Source organism: Sorex fumeus, unplaced genomic scaffold, assembly GCF_029834395.1.
Source record: "Sorex fumeus unplaced genomic scaffold, SorFum_2.1 ptg000131l, whole genome shotgun sequence".
Lineage (NCBI taxonomy): Eukaryota > Metazoa > Chordata > Mammalia > Eulipotyphla > Soricidae > Sorex > Sorex fumeus.
Window position 1 is genome coordinate 13,132,513 of NW_026606188.1, and position 18,154 is coordinate 13,150,666.

An 18,154-nucleotide genomic window follows, 5' to 3' on the forward strand; every position below is an offset into this window, starting at 1 on the left:
GTGCTTTTTGTGTTCTGTTTTAGAAATCTTTGCTTACTCACTTGAACAAATATATTTTTCTATTTCCTTATAAGTTCTATAACACCTGCTTTTGTATTTTGATTTTAAAATTATATGTATAAATTCTTGGATTTAAAAAAATCTTTATTCCATCACCACACATGAGGAAATAAATAACACATCTTTATTGAGGCATTCTGAGTGTCAGTACTGTTAATGATAGTTTGGATGTACACCTCATCCCAATACCACACCTACTATTAAAATACCCACTCTCTTCCACCAGGGTCCCCGAGGCTCCTTAAGTTCAGATACTCCAACTCTCCCATGTCTGTTCTGTGGACCAGCTCTCCAGTTCTGTTACCTGTTCCCGTTTGTTGTTCCCTTACTGTGTATCTTTAAATCCCACCTGAGCAGCCATTCAGTGTCTTTCCTCCTGACTTATTTCACTTAGCATCATACTCTCTAGTTACATTCTTTCATGGAAAATTCTCATAGCTTCATAAAATTCCATTGTGTATTAATGCCACAACTTGATTCATTTATCTGTAGTTGGGTATTTAAGTTGTTTCCATATCTTGGCTATTGTACTAAGTGCTTCAATGAACAAAATTGTGCATATACCCTTTCAAATGAATATTTATGTGTTTGGTGTGATACAGACCCAGATGTGGTATTATCAAGTCATAGGGAGAATCTATTCTGAATTTTTTGAGAACTGTAGCACTGTAGCACTGTCCTCCTGTTGTTCATTGATTCACTTGAGTGGGCACCAGTAATGTCTCAACAAATTGTGAGACTTATTGTTACTGTTTTGGGCATATAGAATACATCACGGGTAGCTTGCCAGGCTTTGCCACGCAGGCGAGATACTCTTGGTAGCTTGCCGGGCTCTCTGAGAGGGCCAGAGGAATCAAACCCAGGTCAACCACATGCAAGGCAAACACCTTACCCACAGTGCTATTTTTTCCCCATTGAGTTGAACCAGATGACATTCTCCCCACAACTAATGAGGTCTCCTTTTTCACCATAACCTCATCAAAACTGGCTATATCAAGGCTTTTTGATGTAGCCATTCTCATTGGTGGGAGATAGTATCTGTTACTTTGATTTGCATTTCTCTCATCATAAGTGACAATTAGCACTTTTTCATATGCCTTTTAGCCATATGTATGTCTTCTTTGTCTATCTCCTCTCCCTATTGTATTGTTAGATTGTTGTTGTTGCTGTTGAGCTTTATAGATCTTGAATATTAGCTCTCTATCTGCTGTGTTGTCTATAAATACTTTCTACCATTCAGTAGAGTGTCTATATTTTCATGTTTCTCTGCTCTGCAGAAGGTTAAGCGGATGAAGTTCCATTTGTTTACTTTGATTGATCGATTGATTGATTGATTGATCTTACATCTGTGTTAGCTTATTGAAGTCACCTCTGAGGTCCATTTCCTGGACACTTCTGTTTTTCATTAATGTACGTTATGGATTCTGGTCTAAAATCAAGGTCTTTAATCTATGTGAATTTACTTTTGTGAATGGTATTAGATCAGGTTAACTATATATGTAAAGTATTTACATTTAAATTTTTATATTTTTATATTTAAATTTTTTATTTTCAGCATAAATATTGTCCCTTTGTTGACATGTCAAGATTGTGCTATTTGAGTGTTTATACTACAAATAGTCAAAAGTACTTTAGATGATTAGGTCATATTTAAAGGCATTGTTAGGTTAGATTTTTAAATTAATATGTTAGAAGAATAAAATAATAATGTAGTATAGTGTTCATAATGATAATTCCTTCTGTGCAGTAGAGGAAAAATACACTTGAATATTGATAAAAATACTAAATTATGGGGGTTGGAGTGATAGTGCAGCAAGTAGGGTGCTTGTTTTGTACACAGCAGACCCAGCTTCAATCCCTGGCATCTCCTCAGGTCCCTGGAGCACAGCTGAGCACAAAGCCAAGAGTAATCTCTGAGCACTGCCATGTGTAGCCCTAAAACAAAATAAAAGCCAATTTTGAATTTAATATTATTATTCCAACATTTTCTTTTACCTTCTCTCCTTCCCATTTTTTCCTCCCTTTTTTCTTTCTTGTTTTATACCTTTTTCTATTCTTATTTTTAAAAATTCTCTCTTTTAGCACTTAATTATTGTATGGTTTAAAAGTTGGGATATTTAGATGATAAAATATTGTCTAAAATGTAATTGACTGCTGAGATTAAATTATGTGATGCTTTTTTTATAATGAATTGTTCACATCTCTGGTCTTGTATACACTAATGATATTATAATTGATGCTTATTACTTTATTATACAGGAAATTATTTGGATAAGATTTGGATAAAATCTTGTAATGTCATAGACAACTATTAGTTATATCTAGTTTATATGTGGAAAGATTAACTTTTTTTTCTTTTTGGGTCACACCTTGCCATGCTCAGAGGTTACTCCTGGCTCTGCACTCAGGAATCACTCCTCGCAGTGCTTGGGGGACCAGATGGGATGCTGGGAATCAAACCCTGGTCAGCTGCGTGCAAGGCAAACACCTTACCCCTGTGCTATCGCTTCAGCCCCAAAAATTAACTTTTAATAATTTGTGATTTGTGTAGAAAAGTTATTCACTATGATCAAGTGAAAATTGGAAATTTTGCAAAACGAATTTTCCTTAGTTCTTCACAAAATGACTTACAATAGCCTTACCTGTATTGTAATTTAAGAGAAAAGTGTATGACAGTTTTCTAGTTACAGAGATACTATCATTTTGAAGACTGACATTTTTTGTTTGTTGGTTGGTTTTATTTTGGAGCCACATCCAGCAATGCTCAGGGCTTACTTCTAGCTCTGTGTTTAAGAATCCCTTTCTGACAGTACTCAGAGTAGCAAACATGGTGCTGGAGATGAAACTATGCCTGAACCCTGTACTATCTCTCTGGGCACAACAATTGTCCTTTTTCACAGAATTTTGTTATAACGTATATTTTTTTAAAACTTGCTATGTGGTAAGTTTTATTTTTTATTTTTATTTTATCTTTTTGCTAAGTTACCTGTACATTTTTTAAATTTTTTATTTATTTTTATACAATTCTAGGGCACTGTGATTTACAGTTATTTTTAGCTTGTCTCAGGCATAAAATATTCTAATACCATCCCACCACAGTGTCAATTTCACTCCACTGAGTTCCTCCTGGTTCTGCCTCCCTCAAAGTTTGCCTCCTTGACTTGCACATTTTTACATTTGATTTTTGTCAATTAGATTTTATACTTACAGGATTGTTGGCTCAGTAGTTTAGATAAATACATAATGTATCAAGGGCCTGAGGCCTCATTCAGTAAATCCCCACCCTTTCTTCTCACCCTCCTTGGTTTCTTTACTTGTCTTAACAGTTTTCCAGTGTGTTTTGTAGCCTCTTGAGGTTACATTCCCTTCGTCTTCTGTTGATTGAATGTTCTGAGTGAAGTATCTGCTCAGTGTGTTTTCTACTGCTTCAAATTTTCTCATAGGAAATGTATTTTCCTAGAACTTGGGAAAAAAACACCTTTTTTTTTCTTTTCATAGGATAAGAAATGGGTTCTCAATCATGAGGATGTCACATTGGGAGAATTATTGGGCAAGGTAAGTAATAACTGCGATAAATAACAAAAATCGTTGTGATAGTGAACTCTGATGATATTTTTTAATCCTTTTCTTATATCCCAGTGTACAAAAATGAGCACATTCCCACATTAACAGATAAGAATACAGTGCCACATATGTACATGCAAATTTTGTCACTTCTCTAAAATAAATGTATGTCTATCTTTGAAAGGTCTAAAAATGATCCTTGACATTAAAAAATGTGTATATATATATATATGTGTGTGTGTGAGTGTGCATATATATGTGTTATATATATATATATATATATATATATATTCCCTCAGAAAGAATAAAAGCCACAAAAATTGTATCACAGTGTAGTAAAGTTAAAACTGGTGAGCTGAGATTTCAAAAGAAACTAGGATGATTTGCCTCTGTTTATACACAAGGGCTCAGGAGAAGTAAAGTGCTGTTCTTTGAAATTTCAGAATTATAAATAGAATGGTTATCTGTAACAGCAACATTGCCTTGAGAGTGTTTAGGTTGCCAAAACATATTTTAATATTTTCATTTTGTAAATAGTGATAGCACAGCATGTAAGGCATTTGCCTTGCATGCGGCCAATCTGGGTTCAATTCCTCCGTCCCTCTCGGAGAGCCCGGCAAGCTACCGAGAGTATCCCGCCCGCACGGCAGAGCCTGGCAAACTCCCCATGGCATATTCAATATGCCAAAAACAATAACAGCAAGTCTCACAATGGTGATAATAATGGTGCCTGCTCGAGCAAATTGATGAACGGGAGGACAGTGCTGCGGTGCTACATAGCTCTACTAGTGGTTAGAGAGGGCAGACATATAGAATCAAAGTACTTTGCTTATACCTGGGAGACAGCTCAAAGAAATGGAGTGCTTGTCTCACATTTCTTGAGTTCATCCCCTGACACTGTATGGTCCCTGGACACTTTCAGGTGTAGCTCTGGTGGACTCTGAGCATTTCTCTGTGTAGTCCTGGTGACTCCAAGAAGTACTGGGCCAAGTATATGACGTTCCAGAGCCTGGTCAAAACAACCAAGTTCAGTGCCACTGGGACTGTGCCTCCTGAGCACCTTTTGGGTGGACCGCCTCCCAAGAAGAAAGTACTTTTCTTCATATCTATTTGGAATTTCAACCCAAGGCATATGAATGTATGATATACCTAACAGTAATGGAAGGCATTTAATGATTAGCCAAATGAACTTTTATAAATTTATTAGTAATTGTTTATTTATAGTAGATATCTAATAAATAAGAGCTTTATTATCAGTGACTTATGGATATTTACATATAAACTGAGTGCAGTTTAAATTTATAATGAAATGTGTGGAATAGTATACAGTCCAGATATTTAGAGAAGACTATCACATTTTGAGTGATGAGTTTTATACTTATGGCTTAGCATTTTAATGGATATAAATAATTATTCACTATTCTTAAATTCAAGTATAAAGTTATTGAATTGACTCAATCTTTAATTCATATTAGAGAAAGTATATCCCTGTTGAAATCTGCTTTTGCATGATTATTATTTTTTTAAGTGGAAGCATTAAATTATTATTAGAAAGGCATTTCTGTGGGGTTAGAGTGATAGCACAGCGGGTAGGGCGTTTGCCTTGCATGCAGCCAACATGGCGGACCTGAGTTCGATTCCTCCGCCCCTCTCGGAGAGCCCGGCAAGCTACCGAGAGTATTCGATATGCCAGACACAGTAACAACAAAGTCTCCAATGGAGACATTACTGGGCCCGCTCGAGCAAATTGATGATTAACGGGAGGGCCTTTACTTTACTTACTTGTAATATTTATGTAGCGGATGAGTTGGAAAAATTCTCAAGCTAAATGCAATCATGAATCAAGATTATATGCTCATCTCCCCCTCCCATTCCCCTGCACTTCCCTTTGTCGCTTTTGCACTGATAGATAGGCTTGTATACACATGGTTTCAATTGTTTATGCACATTTGAGGTGGTGCTTGTCTATGGTTGGAGACTTTTGTGTGGTGCTCTGGAGATTGCATACTTTATTGTAGCACAAGGTACCATAAAGAACTGTTCCACCAGGATTGCACTCAACATGACAGGGAGTGTTCAAGATTAAACTCAGTTCAGAGCCATATCTTAGGCTACTGTATGTGTTTTGTTTTCCAGCATTACTTGAGCCACTAAGAATTGCCAGATGCAGACCCAGAGGCTCCTGGGAACCATTGGGATGGCTGGCTATCCAATTGCAAGGTCTAAGCAATAACACATCCTCGGCCTTGCAAGTGAACCAGCAGTCCAATTGATCCATTCATCTATAGTTGAGCATTTGGGTTATTTTCATATCTTGGCCATTGCAGCAACATAGATGAATCCAGAGGATACCATGCTGAGTGAAGTCAGTCAGAAGGAAAAGAACAGACACAGAATTATCTCTCTCATAAGTGGGATGTAGAGAGACACAGCAAGACAGCAACAAAGATTCAAAAACACCATATAAGGGAACTGACACCCACAGTTGAGTTGAGGATAGGGTTGCAGGTGAGAGGGAGGGGAGGGAGATGGGTACACTGGTGATGAGTGTGATGTCAGAATTATGGCCATGTGAAACCATGAAGGGTATTGTGACACAGTGGCTAGAGTGATAGCACAGCAGGTCGGGCATTTGCCTTGCATGCGGATGACCCAGGTTCAATTCCCAGCATCCCATTTGGTCCCTGAGCACCCCTCGGTGTGACCAAAAAACACTGCTCCCCTCAAAAGCGGGAAAGAATCCCTTCTTTCCACTACTTTAGATCCCTGAGCAGTAGTGATTAGACCGAATAATTATGACAAATTCAGTAAATTAACATGAAAATATAATTTAAAATATATAGTAAAATTAAATAACTTTCTAAAATAGAATGTGAGATTTTTTTTTAAAAATGTTATTTTTGCTACTCACATAAAGTATTTTAATTAAAGAGAAGTATGTTATTTTAATGTTCAGGTTAATATGATAAATACAGTATATAAGAAGAAATTTTAGCCTATTAGCTGCTCAGTAAGACTATTTTAAAGAATAATTTTCTCAATGTGTATTAGTTTCAATAAATTTAATTTTATATTAAATAAAACGTGATGCTTTAGAGATATAGTCTACTTAATTTCAGCTTATTTTGTAGAAAAATAACTTGTCCTTTAATATTTTCACTGCTTTTTCTAAATAAATATTTATAGTATGTTTCCCAATAATAAATGAAGAAAAGAGAATTAAAGAAAAGGAAAAGAAAGTGGCAGTTCCTAAACTTACAGACTTTATCATTTGATAGAAATATAAGGTTAAAAAGGAGCTATTTATTCAGCTCTGTAGTCGTAGTTGAACTTGGTACTCAATAAATATTTTATTCATTCCTCAAATATTCGTTGAACTATATGCCAGGTACTCTCTGGCTATTTATGATACATCAGTGAACAAAGCAAATATTCTTACTCTTATTAAGCTTATATTTCATTTAACAGGGGAGACATATCATAATAAATATTATAAATAGGTATATGTTAGTATATTGTGTCCAATGGAAAACAAAGGGAATTTGGAAGTAGATTGCTCATCATTTAAGTTTTTAATAGGACAAACTCTTTATTATTTCCTAAAATATTTAGAGAAAGGATTTAACCATATAGACATGAGAGAATGAAGATTTTAGACTGAGGGAATAACTAATGCAAATTTCATTTAAAGAACAAAGGGAATAATTTTATAGTAAGTCAGTAAGCAAGGAGGAACCTCACAATAGGAAGAAATAAGTATTATGAGAGGGTATAATTCAGCTAGGAGCTTGTAGACCATTCTTTGATTATTTTATTATGCATGAAAAGATAACAGGTGGATGCTATTGAGTAAAGTATTAGCATGATTTTTTTAAAGATCATATTTACTATTTACTATTGAGGATGTGACTGATCTAGACTTATTTCGATGCAGTTTCATAGTGGGTTCTCTAAAGAGTTGGGTTTGTAATTTTGGAGGTGGTTGTGGGGTCTGGGTGTGATCAAAAATCTAAAGTGAAATAAGCCCACATGGATGTTAATTTTCTCAAACTGCATTTGCCTCTCTTCATGCATAGTATCATGTTTAATCAAGACTGCAGATTTAACAAAGCAGCCCTATAGATTAAGAAAAATAAGGAAGCTGTGAATATATGGTCACTGCTTGTATAATTTTTGTTCATATATCAGCTTCATAAAGAAATAGATTTTTTTTTCTTTTTGGGTCACACCAGGTGAAGCACAGAGACTACTCCTGGCTTTGCACTCAGGAATTACTCCTGAAAGTGTTCCAGGAACAATATGGGATGCTGGGCATCGAACTCAGGTTGGCTGCATGCAAGGCAAACACCCTATCCACTGTACTGTCATTCCAGTCCCAGGAAATAGAATTTTAAGGGTATGAAGGACAGTACAATGTGATATTTGCAGAGTTCTATAGGCGCCATTTTCTATGAGGAAAGGTTTTTTACGAGCTTGGATATTCAAAGAAGTAAACTAGAAAACTAGCGGGTAGGCAGAAGCTTGAGTGAGTGAAACTTATGGAAGGAACAGTATCATTGGCAAATACAGTGCTGAAGGTATGATTCTAAGGTCTAGAGAGGTCGCTCAAACCGTTGAAATATATACCTAGCATGGCAGTGACCCAGTTTGGTCCCTAGAACTCCATCCCACTCCAGGAACTGCCAGGTATAGTTCTAGAGGTGTCTGGGCACTGCAGACGTGGCTCTGGTAGCCTTGACCACCAGGTCTTCACACTGTACATTGCCTAGATGGACTATCCCCAGACATGGATGTGGGGCACACTGCTTGGAAACCCCTTTCCCCCAAAAGAGAAAGAAAGGCATCGTCCTGAAATTATGGGGAAAGAAGGAAAGACATTAAAGACAGTTTGAAATATTGAAAAAACATTTAAATATCTATTGAAGTTGTAAATAGTTGACAGCAATAATACTCCACAGCTCAGATAATAGACAAAGAATGATACTTTCAAACTCAGTAGTTATAGTCATATTAAGGAGATGGGGTATGTAGTCATCAAAAGATTGGGGATTTTTAGGAATGTAGAAAGAAAAAATATTTGAAAACGTTGACAGGTTGCTGCTAGAATATTTTAATACAGTGTGTAAAGCAGTGAAAAGATTGTAGTAGGTACGTCATTGCCAAGGAAACTTGCCACCATTTGAGTGTTCTCCGAGAAAGCCCATTTTCTCATAGAAGAAAAAAGTTAGAATAACTGAGTAATAAATTATAGATAAAATCTTTATTATGGCCAATTATGAAATAATTCCTGAAAGCATATTGGGAATAGGAATAGAAAAGGTTGAAAATAAGAGGTTTAATAAAACCAGAGTCTAAAGGAGTAGTAGTGAGAGTGATATAAGGATTAACCAGGAACCATGATCTTCTATGAGGACTGACATAACTAGTTTAATCCCAGGCACCACATATCCGGAGTGATCCCAAAGGAGAGCTTGGAGTACTCTAAGCACAGCCAAGTGCCCCACCCCCCTCCCCCTCACACTCCCAAGCAAAACTCTTCTATTGAATAAACTTTTTTCAGATAAGTTAAATTATAAATACACCAGAGTCATAACATAATCATGCCCAGTGTTTAGGTATATTAACATGAAACATCTCTTTGTCATCATATAATAAAATTTGTGACAATTTTGTATGAAAAACTTGGTAATAACAAAGAGGAAAGGATATAAAGCTCAAAATTTTCTTTTTCTAATCTATTTGTATTATGTTGGGAAGTCATAGTATTTTCCACAAAAGAATGAGCATCTTTTTAAGGTAAGTATTTAAACTCAACATTAGATTGATAATAATCATTCTTTTACATTTAAATATAATATTAAATAGTATTTAATAAATTAGGAAAATATTAATTCTTAACATTTAATATTTAAAATATATTTATTAGCAGTATATACAATTTATATAACTTAACTATTAACTTAGAGTTATATAGATCTTATCCAAAACATAGAATCAACCTGTAAGACCAGCTGTAGGTGACTGTTTAATGTAGTTCTGATATAGATACTTAATGAAATATACTCTGATATTTAAAATATGAAAAGTTTTGGAACAAAATTCGGGAATTGCGTGGTTTGTGCTGAGTGAAATGAAGAAAGCAAAGAATTACTTCTTCAATGGCTTCACTCATATGTATAATATCAGTTATTAGAGGAAACTAATTGGCAAGAAACAACAAATGTAGCTCCTGGACACTGAAAATTTCAGTGGTTCCCAGAAGCAAAGGGTGGGTGTACAGTAGGAGGTGGGAGATGACCCTGAAAATTGGTATTAAGGACTAGTCAGAATCACACACAAATAAATTTGTGATGCTGAGCCCTTAAATTCCATAATACTGTAAACAAATGATAAATCAATGAAAAAAAATTGAGTTTAAAAGGGAGTTTCATTGATCGTAGGGAACACCAGCACTCAGTGAGCAGCACACTCCTGGTTCACTTACTCTGCTGTTGTAAAGTGCTGCCGAGGACCACAGCCTGCTCTGCTGTGCACCTTGACCTCTGCTGCTTAAAGCCTTATAATATTTTATATTATAATACTTGAAAACTATTTGATATTATAATATTTCGTATTATAATACTTGAAAACTATAAAGGCAATACTAATATCAATTGCATTAGTTTTGTTAATTCTGTGCAGTAGTATACTTATGATAAAATGAAGCTAAACCGACTTTAAACTTTAAAAAAAAATTATGGCAAAATATCTCTACTTATACAATAAGGTTAAGAAGATCATTCATTTGGAAAACTTGGGCATAACTCTGATTTTTTTTCCCGCACCGTTGACTTGTGGGATTTGCATAAAGCAACTTCTCTTCCTTGGTGCCTGTTAAAGACTAACAACCTACAGTAATGAATATTGATGATTCTTCATCTGCCTTATTTTTGTTCTCTCTCCCCTGGTTTTGTTTGTCTCATCTTTTGCAAGTCACATCATTTTTTAGATCACTACCAGCAGTCAGTCACATCAGAGAATCATTACTGTCTTTAAATATTAAAGTTTGATACTTTTACTCAAATATAATTTAAATCTTATGAGATAAAGGGAACTATGTAAAGTGGCACTTACATACAGGTTTACCTGATTATCTGAAAGTAAATCATAATTATTTGGTATGCTGTGGCAAGTGGTATTTTGGAATACTGTTAGCAGCACCCTATCTGGGGAAAAAAAAACGTGGGGCGGGAGCTATAGTACAGCAGGTAGGGGTTTGCCTTGCATGCGGCTGACCTGGGCTGGATCCCCAGCATCCCATATGGTCCCCAGAGCACCGCCAGGAGTAATTCCTGAGTGCAGAATCAGGAGTAACCCCTGAGTATTGCCTGGTACGACCCAATATCAAGAAAGGAAGGAAGGAAGGAAGGAAGGAAGGAAGGAAGGAAGGAAGGAAGGAAGGAAGGAAGGAAGGAAAAGAAAAAATTGTACATTTCCAGACTCTAAATATCACCTACCAAATTAAGCTAAATTGTAGGGGTCTAGGTTTAGAGTGCAGAGGAACCCTGCACTTCTGTTAGTAGTTATTTGAATTTCTTCCTTTTCTCTGTTTTCATTCTAAAAAAAAAAGGGAGGGGGGGGTGTATTTCCAGCTTTATTTTTACTTGACATTTTAAATAAAGACTTTGATTAACTCAAAATACACCATTAGATGCTTTTCTTGTCTTTTTTGTAGATTTCTAAAACTGCTTCATATCCTAATTAATATATTTGTATTTTCAGGGCAATTTTGGAGAGGTCTATAAGGGCATATTAAAGGATAAAACTGCTGTTGCTGTTAAAACGTGTAAGGAAGATCTTCCTCAGGAACTGAAAATAAAATTCCTACAAGAAGCCAAGTGAGTTCTCTAAAGTAATGTAAAATATGTATTAATAACCTAAACATTAATTAAAACATATGCTTGAAATTTAGCTAAACAATAATAATAAAAATGCCAGAATCTAAATAGTAGTTAACAAGTTTTCAGTTTTTAAAAATTACTGCTTTTATCACACATGTAACATATATAAAATATATTTAAAGTAATGTGATTATATATCATAAAAACGTTAATGTGTTGCACATTTAAAGTCTATAAATTAACACACATTAGTTTTACAACTATAGCTCTTCTTTAGATATTGTTACACTTAACCTATAGTTATTCTTACTTGATTGTCTTCTTGTAACAAGTTTTCTTTTCTGAGAACTTCATATTTCTAATTCAACTCATTTATCTGACTTTTTTATAATTTGCATATTATTTCTTTTCTAATTAATTTCCTTGTATAATTGTCTTTTTTTCTATTATTACGTAAAATTTATTTTTTTTTATTTTAGTGAGACATCATGAGGTACAGTTGTAGAGTTACAAATTTGTGTGCTTGGGTTTCAATTATACAATGATCAAATACCCACCTCTCCACCAGTGCCCATTTCCCACCACCACAGATCCCAGTATCCCTCCCACTCTCCATCTCCCCCATCCCACCCTGCCTCTGTGGTAGGTAGAGCATTCCCTTTTCTTCTCTCTCTCTTTTTGGGTGTTGTGGTTTGCAAAAGAGGCAATGGGTGACAATCATGTTTGGTCTATAGTCTACTTTCAGCATGCTTCTCTCATCCTGGGAGGATCCTCCCAACACCTTTATTTGGTGTTCCCTTCTCAATTACCTAAAATTTAATGTTCCAGACTACTACCCTTCATTGCATATAGTTAAAACTATTGTGTAGATTGTAAATATCCAAGTATATACAACAAAAACAAAATATTTGAACAGTTATTAGTCAAAGTGAATAAGTGAATAAGGATATATGAATGGGAGGTCTGACTGTCTGGCTTAGTAGCTGGATATATGGATCCGTAGATAATTATTTAGAAGGAAGGAAGGAAAATGGTGCTAATGCAGTCTCATTTATGCCACATAGAGTACAAAATTTAAATTTCCACCAAGTGCCATGGGAGAACAGAGGATGTGACAGTGATAGAACCAAGTCCTCTGCCATGGAGCATTTTGATTACATTTATCCATTCTTCATCTTCCTGAATTGATATTGATCACAACGTATTAAACTAGTTGGGTACATCTATTAAAGTTTCTCAATAGAGGGCTACAGTAGCAGTTAAAAGAGTTAGAGGCTGTGCCTTGCACAGAGGGGGTCAGGAATTTTATTCCCAATATTACATGTCCCTGAGTACCCCTGAACATGGCCCTGATAGTCAGCATAAGCATTAAACCCATCATGGGCTTGAACCCACTAGCACTACTTAGGAAACCTTCCCCTACAAAAAAAGAAAAGAAAAAAAAGTTATCAACTTTTCTCAAGATATTGGAAATTCAGAAAACCTTGCATAAAAAAATGTACAGGTAGGCATGCTATCTCAATTGAAACTCATAGTTTTTAGGCTGGAGAGGCAGTACAGGGGTTAAGGTACTTGCCTTAAACCTCAGTTCAAACCGTGGCGCTTTATGTGGTCCCCCAAGCAGTTCTGGGAGCAATTCTCAGAACCTCTCATAAATCTGAGCACTGCTGGTTGTGACCTAACAACCAAAAAGAAAAAGTAAAGAAATGAATTGTTTTATTTATCATAGCTATTTGTAGATATTCTTTTTTATTAATAATAAGCTTTATTAGTTTCTTTTAGATTTTTTTTAGTGAAACACCATGAGGTACAATTGTAGATTTAGAAATTTTTGTGCTTGCGTTTCAGTTATACAATGATCGAATACCCATCACTCCACCAGTGCCCATTCTCTACCACCACTGATTCCAGTATTGTAGATATTCTTAAGATACTAAGTTATAGCTAACATAATTTCTGTAAAATTTTAATATTCTTGCTTTTTAATTTGTGATTAATTTTTGCAGTATAGTTTAATTAGTTTCTAAGAAATTTATGTTAAAAAAACCAAAATTTTTGACATGTAAATTCCTCAGTACATCTTAATAGATGGTACGATGTATCTTTTGGATATTCTCTTTCTGGGTGGTTTGCTCACAGACTACTCCTGGCTTTTGTTCAGGGATCACTCCCCTCCATACTCAGGGGATTTTGAAGTGACAAATATCCAACTGGATTCTACTGTCTTAACCTTGTAACATCTCTCCAGCCTTGTTGTGTTGAATTAGTCACAGTTTTCAACCAAAGAAATAACATTTTGGAGTAGGAAAAGAATTTAAGTGAGATAAAATGGAGGAGGTGGAACCAGGATGATGAAGGGTGCTCTGTAGAGTATGCCCGGGAAAATGCAACAAAACTAACAATCAAAGGACTCTTTGGATGAACCTGCAGAGGAAGAACATCTCAGGAATCAGCTGAGAGACCCTAGGGAGTCTGCACAGACAAGCAGCTAATATATAGTAATCTAACCCAACACGTGGATATAGGGTTGGTGAAAAGGCAGAAAATCCGCGCCAGGCTGTGGGATGGGTGGCCAGACGGCCAGGCAGCATTTGACCTGGTGACACAGTGCATGAAGTCAGATCTGTGGCTCTCCACTCACAAGGTGTAGGCAGGACTGTGTCCACAGCCCAGGAGACACAAGCAGGCAAACATGGCAGAGTCTGCTATTGCATACAGGCATGGAGCCTATTCCTGTCAGCTCTTAAGGAGTAGCATTCTGGCCTCTCAGAAGTACCAGGCAAAGACAAAGGTTAATGCTATCCCCCAAAATCCCATCTCAGAGCAAGCATCTACCTAGTTGCAGAATGACTTGCTTTGGGGGGGGAGGGGAAGGGGGAATGAGGCTACTGAGACCCAAACCTAATGACTGAAGCAGTCAGGCCAGAATGAGTCTCTGGGAAGTCAGTGCAGACCCAAGCTGCATAGACGCCACAGTATCTGTGGGCAACATAATCATAGTATGGGCACCAGGTGAACTTGATGAATATGAATCTTTGATTACTCTTCAGGCCAAGACCAGATCCTGATTCATAATCCTGATTTCACAGTAAGCACAGTAAAGAGCTGTAAGAGTCTATCAGTATTAGTGAGTGAAGGTTAGCCTGGAAGGTCTCCCAGTACACACCCAACCTATAACCTCCCAGATGATTACTTTAGAATAATCTTGGTGAGTCTGTTCAGTAAACTGAAGGAAACCAGACAGATATCCAACACAGAAAAAAAGTATAAGAGAGACTATGAGAAAGCCGCAATCAGAAGACACAGAACTGGAGAGGTTGGTAGGTAAAGCAGAAAAACTCATTGGAAGGTGTCAGAGCAAATTGGTGAGCTTGGAGTCATGTTACAGGAAATCAGTAAAAAGTAAAAGATGGATAAAAGATTGAAAAGAAATGAAGAAATTACCGTAGAATTCTTGTATAAGTACAAAAGGAACAATGCATGAATCGCAGGAGTCTTCAAAGAGGAGGGAAAAGATTGATGAAGATCTAGTGGTGAAACAAATCATATCTGATGGCTTCCCCAATTCTAGGGTTTAATCTTATCCCCAGATTTTGAAGGTTAGGGGATTAAAGTAAATCCAAATAGGAGAGGAGGAAGATATTGGCGGCATGGTAGCCAGTGCCAGGACTGGCAAAACAGTGGCTGCTCTCAGCGCTCTGAACAGCGGGGCCAATGGAGCCATAATATTACTGGGTGAATGTTCAGTATTGAGCTGTTTCTTTTCCATGTGTTTGATTTTATTTTCTATTTGTGTGTTGAGATTCACTTCTATTTTCAGCGCATCATAGTCTGAAAGGATTGTTGATACAATCCTGTCTTAATTTTATGGAGATATTTTTTGTGGCTCAGCATGTGCTCTATCTTGGAGAATGTCCCATGCACACTTGAGAGGAATGTGTGTTCATCATTTTGAGGATGAAGTGACATTTTATACATATATATATCACTTAACTTCCCGTTAGTCGTCGATTTGCTCGAGCGGGCGCCAGTAACGTCTCCATTTGTCCCTGCTGCGTGCTAGTGTAGCCCAATGGCATCTGTTCGCTCCAGGAACATGAAGGGCCTCAAACTGATCGTTCATGATCTTCACGAAGAAGTCTGACCATCTGGTAGGTGGGCGGCCACGCGGTCTCTTGACATCCTGTGGAATCCAATCGGTAACAGCTCTAGTCCAACGGTCGTCTTTAAATCTCATTACGTGACCAGCCCATCTGATTTTCGACACCTTGGCAAATGAGACAGCGTCCCTGATCCTTGATCGTGGACGGATGTCAGAACTCCGGATTCGTTCTCTCATTTGAGTGAAACATGATATTCCAAGCATAGCTCTTTCTATTCTTCTTTAGGAGACCTGAATGGCGTTCTCATCTTGTTTGCATAGGGCCCAGGTCTCTGAGGCATATGTTAATGCAGGAAGAACAGTGGAATCAAAGAGATGTGCCCGGAGCTGGAGGTTCTTTGTCCTCTTAGCTATTTCTTCGACGTTCTTGAAGGCGTTCCAAGCCGCTCTCTTCCTCCCGCGCAGCTCGGGTGCCAGGTCATTTGTCATGTTGACCTCTCGACCTAGGTAGACATAGCTGTTGCATTCGGAGATGGTCGTTCCATTGAGAGCGAATGGGGCGTCAGGAACAAGGCTGTTTCTCATAAACGTTGTCTTCGTAAGATTCAGCTGTAGTCCTACCTTTCCACACTCACGGTCAAAGTCGGCCAGCATTTGTGCCGCTTGGCTGATGTTTGGTGTTATTAAAACAATGTCATCAGCAAAGCGGAGGTGGTGTAATTGCCGACCATCTATCTTCACTCCCATTCCTTCCCATTCTAGTCGTCGCATGATGTTCTCGAGGGTGGCACTGAAGAGTTTCGGTGAAATGGTATCACCCTGCCGCACCCCTCTCTTGACATCAACGATCACTTCTTTGTAGAATGGTGAGAACCTGGTAGTGAATCCGCAATAGAGCTCACGGAGGATCCTGATGTATTGGGCTTGAATGCCCTGATTGGCTAGGGCTTCAATGACCGCTTCCGTCTCAACAGAATCAAAGGCCTTCTTTAAATCAATGAACGTTAAGCAGAGCGGCATCTTGAACTCCCGAGAAACCTCAATGAGCTTGGTTATCGTGTGGATATGGTCGATGGTGCTGAATCCTTTGCGGAACCCTGCTTGCTCGCATGGTTGTCCTTCATCTAGTGTTCTGCCAATCCTATTCAGGATGACTCGATTGAACAATTTGTAGATGACAGACAATAGGCAGATCGGGCGATAGTTGCCAATGTCATGGATGTCTCCCTTCTTGAACAGTAGTACGGTCCTGCTGGTTTTCCATTGGGACGGAACCTTGCATTCATACAGGTAGTGAGTGAAGAGCCGAGCCAGTGTATTGATGAGTACTGATGGCAGGTTCTTCAGGTGTTCAGGTCTGACCTTGTCTGGGCCGGGTGCTGTTTGTTTCTTTACCGACGAAATGGCGTGTCGGATTTCGGAAGGGAGAACGTTGGGAACGACATACCCATCCTGTGGAATTTGGTATGTCGGCAAGTGGACATGGCTATCGAAGAGATTTGAGTAGAAGTCATGGATAATCTTCTCCATTGCCGTTCTGGAGGATGTGATGGATCCATCAGGCGTCGGAGGGCAGTCATCTTGGTCTTATAGTTGGCGAAGGACAGGCGGGCATTACGAATACTTTTCCCGGCTTCTGCCGTATCTACCAGTACTTCTGCTCTTCTCTCTTTGAGGTCTTCCTTGATCACATCTCTGCACTGCTTTGCAAGCTCGGACGTTAGCTTGCAGTTGCCTGAGGCATGCGCCAAACCACGCTGGCGAATTAGCTCAAGAGTTTGAGCTAATTAGCTAATTAGCTCATTCACATATATATATATATACATACATACATATACATATATATTAAGCCCCTTTCTTCCATTTCTTCCCTGAGATAAAGTATGTTCTTGCTAAGCTTGAGTCTGGTTGATCTATGGAGAGGTGATAAAGCGGTATTGAAATCTCTCACTAGTATTGTGTTGCTATCAATGTCTTTCTTCGAGTCTGTGAGTAGTTGTTTTAAGTATTTTGCTGGTCCCTCATTAGGTGCATATATATTTAGGAGTATAAGTTCTTCCTGATGCACAAATTCCTAGATCAATAAGAAATGACCTTCACTGTCTCTTGTGACCTTCAGTCTGAAGTCAATGTGGTCTGATACTAGAATGGCCACTCCAGCTTTTTTGAGCAAGTTGTTTGCCTGTAGAATTGTTTCCCAGCCTTTGATTTTGAATCTGTGTTTGCTCTGATTATTCAGATGTGTTTCTTGTAGGCAGCAGAATGTTGGGTTCAATTTTCTGATCCATCCCGACACTCTGTCTTTTAATTGGTGCATTTAGCCCATTGATGTTCAGAGAGATAATTATTATGGGGTTTTTGTCTCATCTTTCTGCCAAAGTTTGGTGTATTTGGGAGACTTGTGTTAAAGCAGCCCATTTAGTTGTACTTGTAACCTTGGTTTTGAGTCTTTGAAGTTCCTGAGTTGTTTGTCTGTGAAACTGTGGATTGTTCCTTCTGATATGAATGAGAGTCTAGCTGAGTAAAGTATTTTTGGTGAGGCATTTAT

General features: G+C 37.6%; 1 protein-coding gene across 1 annotated transcript in view; it reads left to right on the forward strand.

Moving 5' to 3' along the window:
• Positions 1-18,154, forward strand: part of FER (FER tyrosine kinase) — a 444,812-nt gene that overhangs the window by 305,484 nt on the left and 121,174 nt on the right. Inside the window, exons 14-15 of the mRNA XM_056139057.1 lie at positions 3,559-3,615; positions 11,386-11,501. Of these exons, the coding sequence (XP_055995032.1) occupies positions 3,559-3,615; positions 11,386-11,501 (173 nt within the window). The remainder of the gene's footprint in view (positions 1-3,558; positions 3,616-11,385; positions 11,502-18,154) is intronic.